The 25,489-nt window shown below is 41.5% G+C and overlaps 1 protein-coding gene across 2 annotated transcripts in view; it reads right to left on the bottom strand.

Moving 5' to 3' along the window:
- Nucleotides 1-25,489, bottom strand: part of LOC112215692 (nuclear receptor-binding protein 2) — a 75,283-nt gene that overhangs the window by 10,865 nt on the left and 38,929 nt on the right. The window contains exons 2-9 of one of the 2 annotated variants that reach the window (XM_024374955.2): nucleotides 7,780-7,902; nucleotides 5,649-5,750; nucleotides 4,762-4,851; nucleotides 1,667-1,707; nucleotides 1,364-1,458; nucleotides 1,064-1,087; nucleotides 875-982; nucleotides 645-700 (exon numbers count right to left, since the gene is read on the bottom strand). In XM_024374955.2, coding sequence (XP_024230723.1) covers nucleotides 645-700; nucleotides 875-982; nucleotides 1,064-1,087; nucleotides 1,364-1,458; nucleotides 1,667-1,707; nucleotides 4,762-4,851; nucleotides 5,649-5,750; nucleotides 7,780-7,902 — 639 coding nt within the window. The remainder of the gene's footprint in view (nucleotides 1-644; nucleotides 701-874; nucleotides 983-1,063; nucleotides 1,088-1,363; nucleotides 1,459-1,666; nucleotides 1,708-4,761; nucleotides 4,852-5,648; nucleotides 5,751-7,779; nucleotides 7,903-25,489) is intronic. The other variant, XM_024374956.2, reaches the window with a different exon arrangement.

Here is a 25,489-nt window from a genome sequence, read left to right as displayed (position 1 = left end):
CGGTCATACTCAATGACAATTAATAATTGCGTAAGGACAAAAATTTGACCAAGTCTGCATGTACCTTCTTGCCCCAGTCTTCTCTCATGTGGCATTTTCCAGAGCTCGAACATTCAAATACTTATTTGTCATTCAAACAAACCTCAACCCAAGGTAAATTCCAAAGGAAATACATTACCCAAAATATTGTTTTGAAACATGCGCTGTAAAGCAGGTCTGTTGCAAGATTTGTGTTATGTTTGTGTGCCTGTTCATGGCAGGCACTTGTGTATCAGAAGCCACTAAATGTAGTGGAATTCACAATGCTATAGGCCCTGTTACCTTACCACTGTAATGTACCCTTTTTCCTGTGTAAGCCTACATATGAAAAACTTTAAGAGAGCTATTTAAAAAAAATGAAGAGCAAACTCTCCATTTCCTGATGGTAATCTTTTCTGTGGCAAGGATTGTCAACAGGCCTACACATTTCAATAACTTAACAATACAATTGTTTTATAGACACAAAGCTCAGATTTGCTAGCAGTGCTTCACTGTTCTAAAAGACTAAATTCATTGATCAGAATTAAATAAATTGTCTTATTGTCCGTAAGGACGGAGAGTAAGGTTTATAATACATGTATCAACTATTGCAGCTGGGTGCTCACCTCTAGAGCACAAATCCCGAAGGAGAAGATGTCAATGGCATAGTCATCCTCAGCCGCTAGACACAGAGAAAGAGAACATTTATTCTAAAATTACATGTATGATATTAACTGCCTAGTCACAGCGTCGTGGGAAACTCCGGAGTGAAACTGGCAACTAATAAAAGCATGAAGACCAGACATACAGTACATATACTGTATCGGAATCGAGGAAGGCTCAGTAAAACACTCACAGCCGTATTCAGGAGAGAAGAAGTGCAGGTTCCTTTGCTCGTCTCGGTGTGCACGGACTTTACCATGAACACCGGCCTCCGGAAACACTGAGAGGACAAGACAGACAGCTAGAAAAATCAAATCCAGACCACACAGAATATTGTGACGTTCAGAGAATTAGATGTGCAGCACACTTATATGGTTCTTACCGTTAACAAACAACCGGTGCCATACTGTGGATAGGAAAGAGCAGGGTATCCAGTGTTAACTTCAGATGCATAGATAGAAGAACAATGATAATACATATTTGGGCAATTGTAGTACACACAATGCACAGTATAGGGGTTTGCTAGCATGCAATGCTAACTGTTACTGCTACCATTTATTCAGATGAAGCTCTCAAGTCACAATTGAACTGTTCCTAATGCATGTTACCACAGGGTTAGGTTCAGGTTATAGCTAGGTTAGGGTTAGGATTAGGATTAGGTAGAAAGTCTGCGGTGTAAGACCTGAGCCAATCTTGATGAGGCCGTTGTGTTGGATGAAGATGGTGTCACAGGTCAGGTTGCCATGGATGATGGGCGGATCACAGGAGTGCAGGTAACTGGGGGTAAATAAGATGGCAATTGAAGATCCATTCACTTGACTGAACACTTTGGCCCTGGAGAGCTGCTGGAACATGATCTGTAAAATCTGGTATGTTAGTGCTGGACTGGAACAAGAGTTAAAGACCCCAGTCCTGGATTAATAGTTCAGACTGCCATTGGATATAAATCGTGGGGATGAGAGAAAGAGAAAGTTATTGGTCTTACCTGAGGGCAGAGAGAATTTGGGTACACCATCTCTTCCAAGCCTGGAATGACAGAGTGAACAGCAGACACTTAAAAAGTACAATATGGTTTAAGTATGCGGGAACAGTAAACTTACAGTTATGACTGCAACTACTGTTTCCTGAAGGAGGGAAACGAGGTACAACACAGCTATGGGGAGTTGGCTTGCTAGCACCCTCTACTGAATAACATTAGAATCGCGCCTGACAAGGATTCATCCTTTCAATTCAGTACCCCACTTCACTGAACTAGGCAGCATGGGGCCGAACAGGTGTTGTACCTTGTTTCCCTCCTTCAGGGAACAGTAGTTATAGTCATAATGGAACATTCCATTTCAGTCGGTCAACTCGGTACAACACAGCTATGGGGATATGAAATCACGCCCCAAGTGGACACCCAAATGAAATGGCCTACCCAGAATTCCAACCCGACAGGAAAACCTGTGGTACTTGGGTATTGTGCAATCTGCCTATCTGCCCTGCCTAATGACCTTCGCATGCCCCAGTTGAAAGCACGATATGGGCTACACTGGGGGCAGTGACATCCAAGCGATAGAACTTCACAAAAGTGCGTGGTGATGCCCAACTCACCACAGCACAAATATCTCCTACAGGCAACCCTTTAAACAACACCCCAGATGCCACCAGACCCCTGGTGTAGGTAATGATTGCCTTTTGCTGTCATATGACAGAGCAATAGCCTCCACAATCCATTGGGAGAGACGCTGCTAGAAAGCCCTCTACCACAAGCCGGATTACCAAAACAGACAGTTGGTCGCACAAACTGACACCCCTGGTCCGCTCAATATACCTGCGTAATGCCATTACCGGCCATAGGGCATGTAACTTTCGTTGCTCCTCAGAAGCAAACAGAGGAGGCAGATATGGGGAAAAGTTCAAAAAGCTAGAGACCTGTAGGACATAGTCATGACCTTAGGGGTGAAGGCTGCATAAGGATGCAAGCAGGTTCGATCCAAGGTAGCCTGAGCATGCACCCAGCCGAGACATACAAGACAACTCTTGTGAGTATCATTCAAAGACATGGTGAAACCGCATGACTGTGGGCAAGGTTGTGACCGGCTTAACAGACTATGTCGACTCGTTCGTGCCAGTCATTTTACTTACAACCAGGGTTGGGGAGTTACATGTAATCAGATTCCCAACAAAACTGAATCTGTTACGTTACTAGTGATCAGATTACAGATACGGTTGAAAAATTAAATGATTATATCTTCAGAAAGGATGGTTGGGAGAAAAAAATACACTGACACCTGTTTTCTCAATGATATTCAATTCAGCATTGAAAATAGGCGCAAGTTTAAGTTTGTTACACCTGAGTGAGTTTAACCACAAGTCAGAGACCACTATGATGATGACACCAAATGCGTTTGATGGATCCTTTTTTGTCTTCTTCTAATGCCTTTTAAGAGGAAAGTAATCCAAAAGTAATGGAAACTAATCAGATTACGTTACTGCTTTTGGGTAATCCAAAAATGACGTTACTGATTCAAATTTTGGAAAGGTAACTAGCAAATGTAATGGACTACATTTAAAAGGTAACCTAACCAACCCTGATTACAACAAGTTAGCGAGGCTAAACAGGCAGAATAATAAACAACAAATTGAAAGGAAACTTCACAAAACTAGTTCCCAAACTTTAACAAACAATGTCCAGAAGGACGAGCGAGCCTGATAAATGTCACATTCCAATGTTTGTTTAAGAATTGCCTGTATTGTTCTGCTCAGCTCAAGGTGAAGAGCGGAAGAATTGAAGGAGTGAATCACGTTCATTGGCCTTGCCAAGCTTGATTCTAATGTTCTTCAGTAGAGGGCGCTATAGTGCACAAACTCCCCCATTGCTGTGTTGTAAGGCAGAGTGGGCTAAGTTTAGCCATTTTTTACATTCAGCATCTCTCCGTCAAGGGAAATATAGTGTTCTTTATAACAAAGATATTTACATATATTTCAGGATGTTGTGTATCACTGGAAATAATCAGAATTCCTGTAAACATTACAGTTTTAAAAACATAGCTTGTCCCCAATTGGCACAAACTTACCCTGGGTATTTTTTTAAAATTATTATAATTTTTTTTTTAACCTTTATTTAACCAGGCAAGTCAGTTAAGAACAAATTCTTATTTTCAATGACGGCCTAGGAACAGTGGGTTAACTGCCTGTTCAGGGGCAGAATGACAGATTTGTAGCTTGTCAGCTCAGGGGTTTGAACTTGCAACCTTCCAGTTACTAGTCCAACACTCTAACCACTAGGCTACCCTGCCTAGTGAGTAGCAGGACAGGGTAAGTTAATATTACCACTACCTTTTTAAAAACCACGTCTATTTTTATTTCCCAAACACAATTCAACACAACCACATTCGCTTTTTTGCCTTTAAATAACTGTAAGCATCTTTTAACACAGGCTTAACACCTAACAAACACTTAACATAGGCCAGGCCCTGTTGTTACCTCATATCCCAGCAACAATGCCTTGCATTACGCCTGGGAAGAAAACACTTCAATTTGCTCAACTTGCTATTGGCTCAACTTACCACATGGCCATTGGTTCAACTTATTCCAAGCATTTTGTCTATATTAGCCCACACAGCTACAATGATGCACTTTCAATCTAGGTTTAGGATCTCATATTGAAGCTTATAGAGACCCCAAGTGATGTATTGAACAATCTTTACATGATCTACTTTGGTTTAGATAAAAGCATCACGAAACCTCTAATATAATAAATACATTTGACTTTGTGAAAATCTATTTATTTGGACCTAACTTGTTTACCACTTTTTCCATACGGAGCTGACCGACAAATGGAACTACCAAAGTATAATTCTCTAATGTCTGATCAGGGATGTGCTCAGTAGGGCACAAGGTAGAAAAACGTTTTCAAACGTAGAATGTAAATCTGTGTTCTTATTGGACAGTTCAGGTAGTACCTCCCCGTTTCAAATGTTTTCTCCCTACTGAACACAACCCAACTCATGGTACTGTGGGAATCAACAAGTATGTCATTAACTGACGAGTGTCACAGATGTCAGAGGGTATTTCCCCTATGGGAGAGACACTGACCTTGACATTCATGGTCTTGTGGTTTTTCTTGGTTTTCTTGAGAAACTGCTTTAGGCTTCCTGAGGACATGTACTCTGTGATAAAGATGACCTGTCCAACAGATAGGCAGAAAGAGATACTATCAGTCTGTAGACCAAACCAAGAGATGAAGGGAGAGAAACATTTCCCGAGAGTGAGTGAGAATGATCTATTATGAAAAAATATATAAACGCAACATGGAACAATTTAAAAGATTTTACTGAGTTAGAAGGAAATCAGTCAATTTAAATAAATTCATTAGGCCCTAATCTATGGATTTTACATGACTGGGCAGGGGTGCAGCCATGGCTGGACTGGGAGGGCATAGGCTCACCCACTTGGAAGCCAGGCCCAGCCAATCAGAATGTGTTTTTCTCCACAAAAGGGCTTTATTACAGACAGAAATGCTCCTCAGCACCCCTCTTTCCCTCCTCAGATGATCCCGCAGATGAAGAAGCCGGATGTGGAGGTCCTGGGCTGGCGTGGTCACACGTGGTCTGCGGTTGTGAGGCCGGTTGGACGTACTACCAAGTTCACTAAAAACGACGTTGGATGCGGCTTATGGTAGAGAAATTAACATTAAATTCTCTGGCAACAGCTCTGGTGGATATTCCTGCAGTCAAGCATGCCAATTGCACGCTTCTTGCCAATCAGCTTCTTGATTTGCCACACCAGTCAGGATTATATTGGAAAATGAGAAATCCTCACTAACAGGGATGTAAACACATTTATGCACAACATTTGAGAGAAATAAGCTTTTTGTGAGTATGGAACATTTCTGGGATCTTTTATTTCAGCACATGAAACATGGGACCAACACTTTTATATGTTGCGTTTATGTTTTTGTTCAGTATAGATAGCAGACATACCCGAGCTTGACTCTCTCTCATGTCCAGCCAGTACTTATGGAACTTCACTATATTTGGGTGCTCAACCTGCATCAGGTTCTCAAACATCTCCTTTATCTTTTCCTGAAAAACAGATGGGGTGGGGAGAGGTTTGAGTACATACACTACCAGTCAAAAGTTTGGACACACCTACTTATTCAAGGTTTTTATTTTTTTTATTTTCTACATTGTAGATTAATAGTGAAGACATCAAAACTATGAAATAACACATATGGAATCATGTATTAACCAAAAAAGTGTTGAACAAATCAAAATATATTTTATATTTGAGATTCTTCAAAGTAGCCAACCTTTGCCTTGATGACAGCTTTGCACACTCTTGGCATTTTCTCAACCAACTTCATGAGGTAGTCACCTGGACGGCATTTCAATTAACAGATGTGCCTTGTTAAAAGTTAATTTGTGGAATTTCTTTCCTTCTTAATGCGTTTGAGCCAATCAGTTGTGTTGTGACAAGGTGTTGTGACAAGGTAAGGTTGGTATACAGAAGATAGCCTTACTGAAGTCCATATTATGACAAGAACAGCTCAAATAAGCAAAGAGAAATGACAGTCCATCATTACTTTAAGACATGAAGGTCAGTCAATAAGGAGAATTTCAAGAACTTTTAACAAGGCAGTCGCAAAAACAAACAAGCACTATGATGAAACTGGCTCTCATGAGGACCGCCACAGGAAAAAAAAGACCCAGAGTTACCTCCTCTTCAGACGATAAGTTCATTAGAGTTACCAGCCTCAGAAATTGGAACCCAAATAAATGCTTGATAGTTCAAGTAACAGACACATTTTAACATCAACTGTTCAGAAGAGACAGCGTGCATCAGGCCTTCATGGCGGAATTGCTGCAAAGAAACCACTACTAAAGGAGACCAATAAGAAGAGACTTGCTTGGGCCAAGAAACACAAGAAATGGACATTAGACCAGTGGAAATATGTCCTTTGGTCTGATGAGTCCAAATTTGAGATTTTTGATTCCAACCACTGTGTCTTTGTGACGCAGAGTAGGGGAATGGATGACCTCCGCATGTGTGGTTCCCACCGTGAAGCATGGAGGAGGAGGTGTGATGGTGTTGGGGTCCTTTGCTGGTGACACTGTCTGTGATTTATTTAGAATTCAAGGCACACTTAACCAGCATGGCTACCACAGCATTCTGCAGCTATACGTCATCCCATCTGGTTTGCGCAAAGTGGGACTGTCATTTGTTTTTCAACGGGAGAATGACCCAACACACCTCCAGGCTGTGTAAGGGCTATTTGACAAAGAAGGAGAGTGATGGAGTGCTGCATCAGATGACCTGGCCTCCACAATCCCCCAACCTCAACCCAATTGAGATGGTTTGGGATGAGTTGGACCACAGTCTGAAGGAAAAGAAGCCAACAAGTGCTCAGCATATGTGCGAACTCCTTCAAGACTGTTGGAAAAGCATTCCAGGTGAAGCTGGTTGAGAGAATGCCAAGAGAGTGCAAAGTTGTCATCAAGGCAAAGGGTGGCTACTTTGAAGAATCTCAAATTTAAAATATATTTTGATTGATTTAATACTACATGATTCCATATGTGTTATTTAATTGTTTTGATGTCTTCTCTATTATTCTACAATGTAGAAAATAGTTTTAAAAAATAAAGAAAAAACCCTTGAATAAGTAGGTGTCCAAGCTTTTGACTGGTACTGTATGTACAGTAATAGATGGTTCGCCAAAATATGCACTTATAATTCATTGACTTCTACTTCCATTGGTGAGCTTTCTCTGGAGAATGAAAGTACATAGAATGGAACCAGAGGAGGCTGGTGGGAGGAGCTATGGGAGGACGGGCTCATTGTAATGGCTAGAATGAAATAAATGGAACGGTATCAAACTCATCGAACTATGGAAACCATGTTTGACCCCGTTCCATTGATTCAGCCATTACTATGAGCCTGTCCTCCCATAGCCCCTCCCACCAGCCTCCTCTGAATGGAACATATATCCATTGACAATCGAAACCCTGTCTGCATCCCAATTGGCACCCTATGCCCCATATAGTGTCCTATGAACCCTTGTCAAAAGTAGTGCACTATATAGGGAATAGGGTGCACAGCTTCTGTCTTACGTACCTCCTGTGCCTTGAAGACCTTCCTGTCATTGAAGAGCACCTCATTCCACACCACCTCCACTCCCTCCTCTGTGTCCATGGCCAGTGAAGCACTCTCAACACCTGGGACATTACCTTGACTGATCTACAGGGGGAGACAAACACACACGAGCGATCTCACAAGCGCTGCATATGCAATAACTGAGGAGGAACAAGCATAAATATTGCATGTGTCTTGTTCCAGCCATAATTTACTACATGTAGCCATTATCGTGAATCATTTAGATGTTTCGAAGCAAGCCATGCTCTCTATGGCTGCAAAACATCACAGGAGATTTAGAATGACCCTGCATGGGGAGGATTGCCAGCCGTTTTGCAAAGCTGTGCATCCCCATTTTAAATCCTGAATGGATACCGGTTTTCATTCATTAAATGGGCAGATATGGATCTTATGTAAACAAAAATTCTATAGCACTGATGTCCCATAACGTCTGACTGCTAAAAAAACCTGCTGCCCCGACCATCTGTGTCATGATGACGCAAAAAGACAAGGGGAGCGAGGATCAGAGATACTTCCCTGAGTGAAGAGATGGATTCATGAAAAGGCGAGACAAGGGGGAGGGGGGATGGGACTGAGAACAAAAGAGAGATTGGGAGAGAGGGGATGAGAGAGAAATTGGGAGTGGGGGTGAGCAATAGGATGTGAGAAAGAAGGACAAAGCCAAATTGAGAGAGAAAGATTTGGGCGAGGGACCCAACTGCCAGGGGCATGTGGTGCTATCAGACTTATGAGGACACTGAGTCAGGGAAAAGGCCAGACTGACTCCGAGCGGAGCAGCAGCACTGTTTGTGTCTGTGTTCCAGAGCCTGGCAAAGCAGACAGAGACAGACAAGCCCTGGGCTCCCATTCCTTCCGCCTCAGATGAACAGTGAGTATGCATTAACACAGCACAGATGACTGCTCAGCCCAGAATACAGCCAGCAAGAGAATAGTCCGTCACACATTGCAGCTCAGAGCTAAGCACGCGAGATAGCTTATCCCAATCCCTTTTCCCCTGATGTACAGATAACACAAAAGCGGCAAAAGTAAGGCCCACAGTGGTCGAACCTGTTCTTGACAGATACAGGAGGGCTGCCCTTCCTGTCTATAGAGTCAGAAAAATGTTGAACAGTACAAAGATCAGCTGTTACCGTGAAACCCTTAGAAAACCTGACAGGTTCAACGGCTACACATCTACTGCAGTATTCAATTGTACGATGCACCCAAACCCATTCCACTTGTTAATACCCGGAAGTCTCTTAACGATCCTGAGCAATAGGATGTGAGAGAGAAGGGCAGAGCCAAAGAGAGAGAGAAAGATTTGGGCGAGGGAGTCGACTGCCAGGGGCACGTGGTGCTACCAGACTTGAGGACACTGAGTCAGGGAAAAGGTCAGACTGACTGAACGGAACAGCAGCAACACTGTTTGTGTCTGTGTTCCAGAGCAGCACTGATCTTTTACAGGATATGCTGTGTTATGCCTCGTGTAAGATTTACATTAAACTTAATAGCATTTACAGAATTGGCATAAGCACCATACTTGATCATCACCTCTTCTCAAGCCACCCTGTACAGGAGGAAAATAGTCCTGCTGCAGGAGGATTTGAATGGCTGAAGAAATATTTAGAATTGGCGCATGTTGGCAGCTGAAAGTGGTGTTTGCATACAATGCAGTAGCATACCTAGATATAAGTTTTGTCCAAATCGGATTTGAGGTACTATATATTAATTGACTATTATAGGAATCCTATTAATTAAAATGGCCAATTTGGGTGCAATCAATTAGCTTCATTTCTCAGAGATCACATTTTATTTCAATAAAATAATGTTGTGGGAATGCACATTTTCTGTTTCTAACAGAAACAATTTCAGAACAATCTTTTTATTGTGCTTTTTGAGGTGGAATGCCCCAGTCTGTGCTCGTCAGCAAAACATGATAGGCTTGTATAATATAATGATCACAAAGGATAATGACAATATAGGCTAGGTCTAACAATATGCCATTTAGCAGTGGGAGGATTTTAACATTAACACATGGGTGTGGCAAAGTGCCAGATTCTTGAATAATAATGACCAAAACATTGTCGTTTGATTAAAGAGACAGGGTTGGCGCAAATGGTGAAATTAGCTGTTCAACAAACTGTTAAATTAGCTGTCAATCAACTGATGGCACAAATCTGCTCAGCCATGGAAACAAAAAGTAATCTATCGGTTTTCACACCTTTCATTATGTGCCAATGGATAGGCAAATGGGAGGCCTTCAGAATGTATTGGAATATAATAAAAATAACAAGGGGCCTATACCATCGATAGCACTAGATTATCGCCAGCTGATGTCTCGTTAATCCATCAATATGCTCTAAATTCAGGATGCCCAGCTTCTCAATAGTAACCATTATTGGTCACCTCATTACCAAATCTTATTCTATTGGTCACATACACATGGTTAGCAGATGTTATTGTAAGTGTAGTGAAACACTTCTAGATCCGACAGTGCGGCAGTATCTAACAGGTAATATCTAACAATTCCACAACAGAACCTAATACACACAATCTAGTAAAGGAATGGGATGAGAATATATGAATATAAAAATATATGGATGAGCAGTGACAGAGTAGCTAAGATGCAATAGATAGTAAAGAATAGAGCGAAGGATACAGTATACAGTATATACATATGAGATGAGTAATGTGAGATATGTAAACATTATTAAAGTGACATTATTAAAGTGACAAGTGTTCCATTTATTAAAGTGGCCAATGAAATCAAGTCTGTAGGTAGGCAGCCACCTCTCTGTGCTAGTGGTGGATGTTTAACAATCTGATGGACTTCAGATAGAAGCTGTTTTTCAGTCTCTCGGTCCCTGCTTTGATGCACCTGTACTGACCTCGCCTTCTGGATGATAGCAGGGTGAACAGGCAGTGGCTCGGGTGGTTGTTGTCCTTGATGATCTTTTTGGCCTTCCTGTGACATCAGGTGCTGTAGGTGTCCTGGAGGGCAGGTAGTTTGTCCCTGGTGATGTGTTGTGCAGACCTCACTACCCTCTGGAGAGCCTTGCGGTTGTGGGCAGTGCAGTTGCCGTACCAAGCGGTGATACAGCCCGACAGGATGCTCTCAATTGTGCACTTGTAAAAGTTAGTGGGTGTTTTTGGTGACAAGACACATTTTTTCAGCCTCCTGAGTTTGAAGAGGCGCTGTTGGGCCTTCTTCCGCACACTGTCTGTGTGGGTGGACCATTTCAGTTTGTCGGTGATATGTACACAGAGGAACTTAAAAAACGTTCCACTTTCTCCGCTGCTGTCCTGTCGATGTGAATAGGGGGGTGCTCCTCCCTTTGCTGTTTCCTGAAGTCCACGATCATCTCTTTTGTTTTGCTGACATTGAGGTAACACCACACTCTGAAGGCCCTCACCTCCTCCCTGTAGGCTGTCGCGTCGTTGTTGGTAACCAAGCCTACCACTGTTGTGTCGTCTGCAAACTTGATGATTGACCATGCAGTCGTGAGTGAACAGGGAGTACAGGAGGGGTCTGAGAACACACCCTTGTGGGGCCCCAGGTTGAGGATAAGTGGAGTGGAGATGTTGTTTCCTACCGTCACTACTTGGGGGCGGCCCGTCAGGAAGTCCAGGACCCAATTGCACAGGGTGGGGTTCAGACTAGAGGTCGACCGACTATGATTTTTCAACGCCGATACCGATTATTGGAGGACCAAAAGGCCGATACCGATTATATCGGCGGTTTTTTTTGGTATTTTTTTTTGTAATAATGACAATTACAACAATACTGAATGAACACTTATTTTAACTGAATATAATACTTAAATAAAATCAATTTAGCCTCAAGTAAATAATGAAACATGTTCAATTTGGCTTAAATAATGCAAAAACAAAGTGTTGGAGAAGAAAGTAAAAGTGCAATATGTGCTATGTAAGAAAGCTAACGTTTCAGTTCCTTGCTCAGAACATGAGAATATATGACAGCTGGTGGTTCCTTTTAGGGTTAGGGTTTTTTAACATGAGTCTTCAATATTCCCAGGTAAGACGTTTTAGGTTGTAGTTATTATAGGAATTATAGGACTATTTCCCTCTATACCATTTGTATTTCATTAACCTTTGACTATTGGATGTTCTTATAGGTACTCTAGTACTGCCAGTGTAACAGTATAGCTTCCGTCCCTCTCCTCGCTCCTCCCTGGGCTCGAACCAGCAACACAATGACAACAGCCACCATCGAAGCAGCGTTACCCATGCAGAGCAAGGGGAACAACTACTAGAAGGCTCAGAGCGAGTGACGTTTGAAACGCTTTTAGCGCGCGCTAACTAGCTAGCCATTTCACTTCGGTTACACCAGCCTCATCTTGTGAGTTGATAGGCTTGAAGTCATGAACAGCGCAATGCTTGACACACAACGAAGAGCTGCTGGCAAAACGCACGAAAGTGCTGTTTGAATGAATGTTTATGCGCCTGCTTCTGCCTATCAGTCAGATACTTAGATACTTGTATGCTTGTATGCTCAGTCAGATTATATGCAACGCAGGACACGCTAGATAATATCTAGTAATATCATCAACCATCTGTTGTTAACTAGTGATTGTGATTGATTGCTTTTTATAAGATAACTTTAATGCTAGCTAGCAACTTACCTTGGCTTACTGCATTCGTGTAACAGGCAGTCTCCTTGTGGAGTGCAACGAGAGAGAGGCAGGTCGTTATTGCGTTGGACTAGTGAACTGTAAGGTTGCAAGATTGGATCCCCTGAGCTGACAAGGTGAAAATCTGTCGTTCTGCCCCTGAACAAGGCAGTTAACCCACCTTTCCTAGGCCGTCATTGAAAATAAGAATGTGTTCTTAACTGACTTGCCTAGTTAAATAAAGGTATATAAAAAATACATTTGTTATGAAAACTCGAAATCGGCCCTAATTAATCGGCCATTCCGATTAATCGGTCGACCTCTAGTTCAGACCCAGGGCCTCAAGCTTAATGATGAGTTTGGAGGGTACTATGGTGTTGAATGCTGAGCTATAGTCAATGAACAGCATTCTTACATAGGTATTCCTCTTGTCCAGATGGGATAGGGCAGTGTGATGACGATTGCATCGTCTGTGGACCTATTGGGGTGGTAAGCAAATTGAAGTAGGTCTTGGGTGACAGGTAGGGTGGAGGAGACATGATCCTTGACTAGTCTCTCAAAGCACCTCATGATGACAGAAGTCATGTAGTTCAGTTACCTTAGCTTTCTTGGGAACAGGAACAATGGTGGCCATCTTGAAGCATGTGGGGACAGCAGACTGGGATAGGGATTGTTGAATATACACTGCTCCCTAAAAGATGATGTTGGAGTATTCTTATTCCCGCTTGCAACCAAATTATTTTAAGATACCTTCGCCCTCTGTTTGGTATTATCATCGGAACAACTTAGTCCTTTTTGAAAGACCAAGGTTGATTTATCTATTTGACAAGCATTACGTACAATTGAAATAAAGTATTTCCTTGTTTATCACAGCAAATCTACTGTGGCAATTTACCTGACACTTTGCATGAATGGAAACTAATGTTGGTGTAGCCTACTGTTATTATTTTATTTGTTTCCTATTTATGCTATCCATTAATCTAAAAGTCTAAGCCGTTGGGGGGAGGGGCTAATATAAGTTAATATATGGAATTGTTTAAAGATGTCATACCATGGATCATTTAGCTATTGGATTTTGAATACCCCTTTAGGTATTCCAATAAAATATTAAATTAGGCTTTTACTACTATAGCTCATAGAAACGCATTTGAATGGCTAAATATAATATTTTTTTAAATCATAAGGAATAAGGTTTTGAAGTGACTGTCCTTATTCTAGGAGACATAAGAAAGGTAAGGAAATATTTGACACATATTTAACACTATATTTTTGGGGGGGCAAAAAAACTACCCCAATACTTCCATTCGTTTGTATGGGTTACCTTCAGACGCTTCTGGGGGTCATAGAGCAAAGTCTAGAACACCACCATGTTCATGAGAGTCTCCCCTTTCCATAGAGTGGTCATAACAGGTTGTAGGCAAAATGTTAAGACGTTTCTGTGAGAATACCGATTTTTGTGATGTCTCATGGTCTGACAAACACCGCTGTAGCTCGGTCACCTCCCGCAGCAGAAGGCCGACATTGGCAGATGGGGTGGATTGAGACGCAGCCAACGCAAATCTCTCTCAAATCTCTAGCTCTGATATATCTAGCTTAAACTGACTGATTTTATGGGGATTTTTTAATTATGTGTAACTAAAATCAGTCGATTGAGTTATTTGGGCCAGAATCCAATGCACACATACAGGGTAGGCTTATATATGTGCAGTAGCCCTAACCGCTAGACTATCCCAGGCCATGATTGAACTACATTTTGACAGTTGATTTGTAACCTTAGGTTCACTAGAAACCTAGGTGTAGCCTGTTGTAAGGCTGCATTTCCGAGAAACTTGACACTTGTATGTTGTAGGGAGACCAATATCTATCTTGTGTTAGTTACTAAGCTACTGTATAGAAAACAACGGTTGCTGATGTGTTTGGATGCATTTCAGATACATTTGAATGTAGCAGATTTATTCATATTCTGTCCGCTGCTTTAGCGTTTGAGCGAGTAAGAGAGGGAGGGTGATTTTGATAGCTGGCGCTGGTCCAACTGACATCTCTATGTTCAATGAAAGTGTTAGAATTCTTTTGAAAGAGGGAATCTGAGATAAAACGTTATGTCTAAACAGTGATGCGATGCTATTTCGTTTTGAGTGTCTACCATATGAAAGCTATTACTTAAGTGCTTACTGTGCAGCCGTATTCATCGACTTGGCCAAGGCTTTCGACTCTGTCAATCACCACATCCTCATCGGCAGACTCGATAGCCTTGGTTTCTCAAATGATTGCCTCGCTTGGTTCACCAACTACTTCTCTGATAGAGTTCAGTGTGTCAAATTGGAGGGCCTGTTGTCCGGGCCTCTAGCAGTCTATGGGTGTGCCACATCAATGATGTCGCTCTTGCTGCTGGTGAGTCTCTGATCCACCTCTACGCAGACGACACCATTCTGTATACTTCTGGCCCTTCTTTGGACACTGTGTTAACAACCTTCCAGACCTCCTTCCGTGGCCTCCCACTGCTCTTAAATACAAGTAAAACTAAATGCATGCTTTTCTACCGATCACTGCCTGCACCTGCCCGCCTGTCCAGCATCACTATTCTGGACGGTTCTGACTCTGGACAACTACAAATACCTAGGTGTCTGATTAGACTGTAAATTCTCCTTCCAGACACATCAAAAATCTCCAATCAAAAGTTAAATCTAGAATTCGCAACAAAGCATCCTTCACTCATGCTGCCAAACATACCCTCGTAAAACTGACCATCCTTCCGTGTCACGCCCTGGTCTAAGTATTGTGTTTTTCTTCATGTATTGGGTCAGGCCAGGGTGTGGCATGGGGTTTTTGTATTGTGGTGTGTTTTGTCTTGGGGTTTTGGTGTGTATGTATTGGGATTGTAGCTAGTGGGGTTATCTAGCAGGGTCTATGGCTGTCTGGAGTGGTTCTCAATCAGAGGCAGGTGTTTATCGTTGTCTCTGATTGGGAACCATATTTAGGCAGCCATATTCTTTGAGTTTGTCATGGGTGATTGTCCTTAGTGTCCTTGTTCCTGTCTATGTGTTAGGTTACACAAGTATAGACTGTTTCGGTTTTCGTTACGTTTATTGTTTTTGTAATGTTTGTTATTTGATTCGTGTTTTACGTGCTACACATGGGAGGAGATCCTGGCGGGAAGGGATCGCCTTCCATGGGAACAGGTGGGTGATTCTGTTACGGTTTTCTAGGTGTGAAGGAGAGTCGGACCAAACTGCAGCGTGTAGATTGCGATCCATATTTAATAACGAACGTAAAACACGAATCAAATAACAAACATTACAAAAACAATAAACGTAACGAAAACCGAAACAGCCTATACTTGTGTAACCTAACACATAGACAGGAACAAGGACACTAAGGACAATCACCCACGACAAACTCAAAGAATATGGCTGCCTAAATCAGAGACAACGATAAACACCTGCCTCTGATTGAGAACCACTCCAGACAGCCATAGACCCTGCTAGATAACCCCACTAGCTACAATCCCAATACATACACACCAAAACCCCAAGACAAAACACACCACAATACAAAAACCCCATGCCACACCCTGGCCTGACCCAATACATGAAGAAAAACACAAAATACTTAGACCAGGGCATGACATTCCGATCCTCGACTTCGGCGATGTCATCTACAAAATAGCCTCCAATACCCTACTCAATAAATTGGATGCAGTCTATCACAGTGCCATCCGTTTTGTCACCAAAGCCCCATATACTACCCCCCACTGCGACCTGTACGCTCTCGTTGACTGGCCCTCGCTTCATACTCGTCGCCAAACCCACTGGCTCCAGGTCATCTACTAGACCCTGCTAGGTAAAGTCCCCCCTTATCTCAGCTCGCTGGTCACCATAGCAGCACCCACCTGTAGCACACACTCCAGCAGGTATAGCTCTCTGGTCACCCCCAAAACCAATTCCTCTTTTGGCCGCCTCTCCTTCCAGTTCTCTGCTGCCAATAAATGGAATGATCTACAAAAATCTCTGAAACTGGAAACAGCTCACAGATTATTGCACCTGTACATAGCCCATCTATAATTTAGCCCAAACAACTACCTCTTCCCCTACTGTATTTATTTATTTTGCTCCTTTACACCCCATTATTTCTATTTCTACTTTGCACATTCTTCCACTGCAAATCTACCATTCCAGTGTTTTACTTGCTATATTGTATTTACCTCACCACTATGGCCTTTGTTTTGCCTTTACCTCCCTTATCTCACCTCATTTGCTCACATTGTATATAGACTTATTTTTCTATTGTGTTATTGACTGTATGTTTTACTCCATGTGCAACTCTGTGTTGTTCGTGTCGAACTGCTTTCCTTTATCTTGGCCAGGTTGCAGTTGTAAATGAGAACTTGTTCTCAACTTGCCAACCTGGTTAAATAAAGGTGAAATGAAAGCTTATTTATAATTTTTTTAAGTTATAATTGAATTTACTATTAATATCTTAAATAGTAATTACGTAGTAGTAGTAGCAGCACAGTAGACATTTTCATAGGCACCTTCATGAAATGCAAGAGCTTACACATACTGTAGTTGTAAACGCATTTAAAATGGCCTCTTTCACCACGGTGTTACCACATTGTTAATCAACAAGCCCACACCCAATCCACAGACCCACCCTGCTGTGCCCACTGCCATAAATATACAGCCCAGATGACTGCAGCCTGCCACATTGGCATCCTCCCAGGCTGCTTTGGCCCATACTCTGCCCACCTAGCGCTGCGTTCTACCCAAGGTGCGTAGGCGATTGGCATTGGCACATGATGACTTGACCGCATAGGCCTTACGTGAGGTCGCAACACAGTGTTGACCGCACAAGATGCTTTTAATATCACTGCTATGTCTGTAGAGAAAACCAATATCTGGGGTATACACAGTATACAGCCTATCAATTTCATAGTTAAAATGTTCTTGTTAACACGGTTGGCTTTATCTATTACACAACTGAACCTGCAGTGTGGTTCCAATACTCTCCAACTTGAAGTACGGAGAGCCCTAGTCTAAAGGGGCTGTAGGGAGATTACATTATAAATAAGAGCGAAGTAAGAACACAATGCTCTGACATAGTGACACTAATGGGGCGGCTGGCTGGCTGGGGATTCCATGGTCTTTGAGCTACTATAAAGCATGTCTACTGGGGCTACACAGGGACTCATGTTTGGATGCTGTTTATTTTCCCTCTGTTACGAAACAGGTAGCCCCCTGTGCTTGAGTGTGCTCCCTGGGGGTGTTTGTTGGGGTGGTGGAGTTTGGTGCTCAGTCATGGTAGGGTGAAACTAGTAAACAGGCTGTGATTGGTTGCTGAAGGGAGGTGGGTTCAGGTCAAAAAAACACAAACATTAATGTTGATGTTTTGGTGTTAAAAAATATGATCAGATAATGATAATAATTTCAGTAAATCTGTCTGTTGTTTGTAAAGTCCGATAGATATGGGCAATTCACAGTAACAGAATGACACTGAGACTATGATTTTTCACTTTAAAAGTATGTCAAACAAAAAACATTGATTGCAAATTTAAACAAACCATACAACTCTGTGCACAATGACTACTTTAAAAAATGTAAACAGAAAATGTTTGTCGGTTATGACGCCATACTGCAGTCAGGTCAAGACCCTGGAGAGGACGACACACAGATGAGCTTCCCTGAGACGGTTTCTGACAGTTTGTGCAGAAATGATTTGGTTGTGCAAACCAACAGTTTCATCAGCTGTCCAGGATGTCTGGTCTCAGACGATCCCGCAGGTGAAGCAGGATGTGGAGGTTCTCTAATACGACGTGGAAGGCGGCTTACTGTAGAGAAATTAACATTAAATTCAGCAACAGTGCTGGTGGACATTCCTGCAGTCAGCATGCCAATTACACGCTCCCTCAATACTTTGAGACATCTGTGGCATTCCCATGGTAGCCAATTCAGTTGCAATTATTCTGTTACAGATTTTGGGGTCATTCTGTTACTGATTTGGTAACAGAATTATGTGTTTTAATCACTTAATATATCATAAACCAAATTGTTATCAGTAAAACACTTTAACTAATTGGTAGGTCTACCTTTACTTGTAACTTCTGTGAACTTTCATTAACCTTACTCCTCATGAGGGATTTAAATTTGAAAATATCTTTAAGATTAGTGGGTTTTTGGTAACAGAATGACACTAGGCATTATTTCTTAACTTACAGAAGGCTCATCATTTCAACAAAATGAAATATAAATGTTGATATTAGTTAACAGGGGTCTTAATATTAGTGTTTTTATGTATTTCTAAAACCTTTTAAGACTTTTTCTGGTAGATGGTTTCTAAGCCCTTTTCCATCTGTTTGACCAGAAATCAAAACCTTTTGTTTATTACAAATGTTTGGGATGGAGAATGGTAGAAACATTGATATATGCCGTCATTTCTCACAAATACAGACTCTTAGCTTTCATTTGACACCAAATTTGATATGCTCCTATGTTAATGTTAATGCTTATGGGGATTTTTTTTACATGGAAATACCCATATTCAAAATGCTTGTTTATTTATTTTTGTCATTTAGGAAACGACTTATCCAGAGCGACTTACAGGTACAATTAGGGTTATACACCTTGCTCAAAGGAACATCGACAGATTTTTCACCTAGTAACTCACTGTACCAGTCCATTTCCTAATCATTTTTATTTATTTAAAAAAAAATATTTTACCTTTATTTAACTAGGCAAGTCAGTTAACAACAAATTCTTATTTTCAATGACGGCCTAGGAACAGTGGGTTAACTGCCTGTTCAGGAGCAGAACGACAGATTTGTACCTTGTCAGCTCGGGGATTTGAACTTGCAACCTTTCGGTTACTAGTCCAACACTCTAACCACTAGGCAACCCTGCCGCCCCGGCAAGTAAACTAGTCAGATACTAATATAACTCAAAGCTATCTAAAATGTATGTCAAACAAATGTAATGATCAACAGTAAGCTGATTAAAAATGATGTTGTTGAATCCATAAGCATAAGTAGAAAGTTGAATCCATAAGTAGTGCACACTTTTGACCAGAGCTCTATGGGACCTGGTCAAAAGTAGTGCACTATAAAGGGAAGTTTGCCAATTAGGAGACAGCACAAATGACTGAAGATCTGATCTCAGGCCTCCCTGGAAATAACCTGATTATAGATACACTGCTGGGAAACCCAACACTAGAGACAGCACCACTACACACGAGAGGTCGATCGATGATGATTTTTCAACGCCGATACCGATTATTGGAGGACAAAAAAAGCCAATAATTTTTAAAATTGATTTGTAATAATGACAATTACAACAATACTGAATGAACACTAATTTTAACTTAATATAATACATCAATAAAATCTATTTAGTCTCAAATAAATAATGAAACATGTTCAATTTGGTTTAAATAATGCAAAAACAAAGTGTTGGAGAAGGAAGTAAAAGTGCAATATGTGCCATGTAAGAAAGCTAACGTTTAAGTTCCTTGCTCAGAACATGAGAACATATGAAAGCTGGTGGTTCCTTTTATCATGAGTCTTCAATATTCCCAGATAAGAAGTTTTAGTTATTATAGGAATTATAGGACTATTCCTCTCTATACCATTTGTATTTCATTAACCTTTGACTATTGGATGTTCTTATAGGCACTTTAGTATTGCCAGTGTAACATATAGCTTCCGTCCCTCTCCTCGCTCCTACCTGGGCTCGAACCAGCAACACAACGACAACAGCCACCCTCGAAGCAGCGTTACCCATGCAGAGCAAGGGGAACAACCACTCCAAGTCTCAGAGTGAGTGATGTTTGAAACGCTTTTAGCGCGCACCCCGCTAACTAGCTAGCCATTTCACATCGGTTACACCAGACTAATCTCGGAAGTTGATAGGCTTGAAGTCATAAACAGTGCAACGCTTGAAGTACAGCGACGAGCTGCTGGCAAACGCACGAAAGTGCTGTTTGAATGAATGCTTACGAGCCTGCTGGTGCCTACCATCACTCAGTCAGACTGCTCTATCAAATCATAGACTTAGTTATAACATAATAACACACAGAAATACGAGCCTTAGGTCATTAATATGGTCAAACCCGGAAACTATCATCTCGAAAACAAGACGTTTATTCTTTCAATGAAATACGGAACTGTATTTAACGGGTGGCATCCATAAGTCTAAATATTCCTGTTACATTGCACAACCTTCAATGTTATGTCATAACTACGTAAAATCCTGGCAAATTAGGCGGCCCAAACTGTTGCATATACACTGACTCTGCGTGCAATGAACGCAAGAGAAGTGACACAATTTCACCTGATTAATATTGCCTGCTAACCTGGATTTCTTTTAGCTAAATATGCAGGTTTAAAAATATATACTTCTGTGTATTGATTTTAAGAAAGGCATTGATGTTCATGGTTAGGTACACATTGGAGCAATGATACGCATCGATTATATGCTATATGCAACGCAGGACACGCTAGATAAACTAGTAATATCATCAACCATGTGTAGTTAACTAGTGATTATGATTGATTGTTTTTTATAAGATAAGTTTAATGCTAGCTAGCAACTTACCTTGGCTTACTGCATTCGCGTAACAGGCAGTCTCCTCGTGGAGTGCAATGAGAGGCAGGTGGTTAGAGCGTTGAACTAGTTAACTGTAAGGTTGCAAGATTTCTGATTGTAATGAAAAGTTTAAATCGGCCCTAATTAATCGTCCATTCCGATTAATCAGTCAACCTCTACTTGTAACCCTGTTAACACACTGGACACAGCAGACAAAGAGAGAAGAGTAATCCCGCTTTCATCTGGATCACAAATGGGGGAGTATTCCATACATTTTCATGGAACAGAAGACATTAAATATTTTTCAGAGCTATTTGTAGGACTGGTAAAGCCCATGTTTACAGTTAAAATCTGTAGACAAATCTTTTCATTGTTGATGTAAGCACATTTGAAGTTGTGTGTTTTCAAATAGTTGAATTAAGTGGCTCTATGCTGTCAACGTCTCCCAAATCCCCAAACTGTTTTGTGTTTGGGAAATGATGAGGAATCTTGCCGTCTCCACTTCCCACTCAAGCTCGCAGGAGCAAAATCAACATCAACAAGGCTTCCCAGTGTGTTTTGATTGTATTGTGTCCAACAGCTCTGTGTTATGGTACAGCTTTGTGTCTACTGACTCAGGGCTTAAGATCTTTCATCCTGCCTTGCTCTCGTACATTCCATCCTTGACATGGCCTTCAAAAAAATGATCAGGTGAAACTTGAGAGATTGTCTATCTATGGATGAAGTTGACAGGGACAGAGTATTCTATTTGGACAGGTTTAAAATTCCAATGGCCAGCCGTGCTGCCCTGTTCTGAGCCAACTGCAATTTCCGTAAGTCCCTCTGTGTGGCACCTGACCACACGACTGAACAGTAGTCCAGGTGCGGCAAAACTAGAGCCGGTAGGACCTGCCTTGTTGATAGTGTTGTTAAGATGGTAGAGCAGCACTTTATTATGGACAGACTTCTCCCCATCTTAGCTACTATTGTATCAATATGTTTTGACCATGATAGTTAGTCACCTCAACTTGGTCAATTTTCACATGATTTATTACAATATTTAGTTGGTTTAGGGTTTAGTGAATGATTTTTCCCAAATACAATGCTTTAAGTTTTTGAAATATTCAGGACTAACTTATTCCTTGCCACCCATTCTGAAACTAACTGCAGCTCTTTAAGTGTTGCAGTCATTTCAGTTGCTGTAGTAGCTGACGTGTATAGTGTTGAGTCCTCCGCATACATAGACACACTGGCTAATGTTTTGTACACTCAGTGTATTTATTGAATATGATCTGAATCCTATGAATAAAAAATAGCTTATTTGGGTGCAATCAATTAGCTTAATGTCTCAAAAATCGAATTATATTTCAACAAAATATTTCTTCAGGAATGCTAATCGTATCTGTTTCCAACTCCAGAAACGATTTCAGATGTATCTTAGGTGTCGAAATCCTCTTGTGCTTTTTGAGGAGGAACGACCCTGTTCTTCTAACAACATGCGGGATTAAACAGCCCAAAAACACAAATAACTGAACAGGGGAGACCAAGACTGTGTGTTCTATAGGTTGCTTTTTATAATACTGTAGTGAACGGCGGGGTAGGGAAGCGGACCCGGCATGAAAGGGAAACACCCTACGTATCACGCCAACAGGGTTAAGCCACTTGGTGAGAAATGTCAAGCGGCTCATATAGCGAGGGTCGGTACAGTACTTTAGTGAGGAACAGTACAGTACTTAGTCGGGTTTCTTCCAATCTAGGGGGTGCTGTGTAGCCTGATAAGAGGTCATCCACCTGCTCAATTCATATCAGCATCTCAAAACAGTGAGGTGAAGGGAATGTGTGTTTAAAAATGCATTATCCATTAACAATTGTTTGTTGAAAAGATTAAAGGGAGAGCTATATTTCAAACTGATTTCTGAGTTGCTAGGTCAAGCAATATGGAAATGAACTATCTATGCTCAGTTGGGGATGGTTATATAAAAATGTATATTGACAAAGTATAAACTGTTTAATTTTGTAAAGAAAAATGTTAAATAAATCAATAGCCTGGTTAACTTTACCAAGTTGCAGGACATTTTAGCCCAAAACCTGTTTGGCCCTGCCAGGAGGCTGACACTTGGCCACAAGTGGATCTTCCAGCTAGACAATAACCCCAAGCACACATCAAAATACACAAACAAATGGTTAATTGACCACAATATCAACATGTTGCAATGGCCATCTCAATCTCCGGACTTGAACCCCATTGAAAACATGTGGTTTGAATTGAAGAGGGCAGTCCATAAGAGTCTCAGTCTCCAGACTTGAACCCAATTGAAAACATGTGGTTTGTGGTTTGAATTGAAGAGGGCAGTCCATTAGAGCGGATGAAGGATATCAAAGATCTGGAAAGATTCTGTCTGGAAGAATGGTCAAAGATCCCTCCCAATGTGTTCTCCAATCTCATAAAACATCTTAGGCTCAGTCTCATTATCCTCACAACGGTGCTGGAGTACTAAAACCAGGGGTGCCAATAATCTTGACCCATATCTTTTTTTAGATTTCTTATTTTATTACTTCAGCAATTGTATTATTATAAAATAATATAATTGTTTTGAGCATGGAACATAGCTCAGTATTGGTATTGATTATTTTATACAGTCTTCTTTGCTCATCTTTACCAAGGGTGCCAATAATTATGGACCCCACTGTATATCAAATGATATACAGCTTGTTTCACACATTCTACAACTTCAATGAGCACGACTCCAATAAGCACATAATTAATACATCATGCATTAGAGATTTATGAAGACCAATGTGACTTTCATGCTCTGAGAGGCCAGGTACAACGCAATATTATGGAGATCATGTTCACTGCATACCACTTTTAGCAGTATTTGCCAATCACCACTTAAAGTGATGAACTAGATCTTTCTCCAATGCAGGCAACAACACTAAATCAAATGGGTGTTTATGCCTTCCAAGACCGTAAAATTTCATGAGAGAACCAGAAGCAGGGTCTTTATGATTATTGCATTTGGGTGGAAATCAGACACTGCTCTGCAGTTGGAGCCCTCATTTGCACCTCGAAATGCTGGCAGCAGCCAATTGTAAGAATAAAATATAAAAATGGCAGGTTTACAAAACAAAGATGAATTGCTCAAAAATGTGTTATTATTTATGAACACAGTCAAATTCCAGGAAGAATGATTAGAACTGGGTGAGACTTCTACACGGCCCAGTCAGTCGATCGGTCCGGCAGCCAGGCTAATGGGATGAGTGCTTGCTTCGACCTGAATCTGGCGCCTGTCCCACTACTTAAAAACATCTGAGATTTACTTGTTTCCCGGAGAGGCTTATTAGAGCCTGGCAAAGTCCACCCATGTATTCAAGTTCTCCATAAAGAGGGGTAATTGCTGCCCACTGGATTATCCCATTCATGTTCACATGGCCTTCACAACTGGACTACCGACGTTATCTACCCGAGGGAGTTATCCGGCTGGCTCCTCCGTCGCGACGCTACCTGAACGCCCATCTGCGGTCCGCTAACCGTTAGCTGTCTTATCGGCTGCTATCTGAATAGACCTATCGGACAATTTATTTATTTTTTCTTGGGCCTCTATAATTATTTCTATTGTTTTTGTTGGCGAATTGGATTCATCCCCTCTACCACACGGAACCCCACTAATCCTACCGACTGAAACGCACAAGGTGGCTAATAACAGACCTCCATCCTGTGCTAGCTTGCTACCGATGGCCCGGCTAGCTGTCTAAATCACCGTGACTCCAACCAACCTCACTACTCACAGGACCCTTTTGATCACTCGACTAAGCATGCCTCTCCTTAATGTCAATATGCCTTGTCCATTGCTGTTCTGGTTAGTGTTTATTGGCTTATTTCACTGTATAGCCTCTAGTCCTGCTCACTATACCTTATCCAACCTATTAGTTCCACCACCCACACATGCGATGACATCTCCTGGTTTCAATGATGTTTCTAGAGACAATATCTCTCTCATCACTCAATACCTAGGTTTACCTCCACTGTATTCACATCCTACCATACCTTTGTCTGTACATTATACCTTGAAGCTATTTTATCGCCCCCAGAAACCTCCTTTTACTCTCTGTTCCAGACGTTCTAGACTACCAATTCTTATTGCTTTTATCCGTACCTTTATCCTACTCCTCCTCTGTTACTCTGGCGATGTAGAGGTGAATCCAGGCCCTGCAGTGCCTAGCTCCACTCCTATTCCCCAGGCGCACTCTTTTGATGACTTCTGTAACCGTAATAGCCTTGGTTTCATGCATGTTAACATTAGATGCCTCCTCCGTAAGTTTGTTTTATTGACTGCTTTAGCACACTCTGCCAACCCGGATGTTCTAGCTGTGTCTGAATCCTGGCTTAGGAAGACCACCAAAAATGTGGAAATTTTCATCCCAAACTACAACATTTTCAGACAAGATAGAACTGCCAAAGGGGGCAGTGTTGCAATCTACTGCAAAGATAGTAGGACAGAACTCTGC

The sequence above is a fragment of the Oncorhynchus tshawytscha genome, linkage group LG16, assembly GCF_018296145.1.
Source record: "Oncorhynchus tshawytscha isolate Ot180627B linkage group LG16, Otsh_v2.0, whole genome shotgun sequence".
In the NCBI taxonomy this organism is placed as follows: domain Eukaryota; kingdom Metazoa; phylum Chordata; class Actinopteri; order Salmoniformes; family Salmonidae; genus Oncorhynchus; species Oncorhynchus tshawytscha.
The sequence above is the reverse complement of the archived record's forward strand: the minus strand, read 5'-3'. Positions and strand labels throughout refer to the sequence as shown.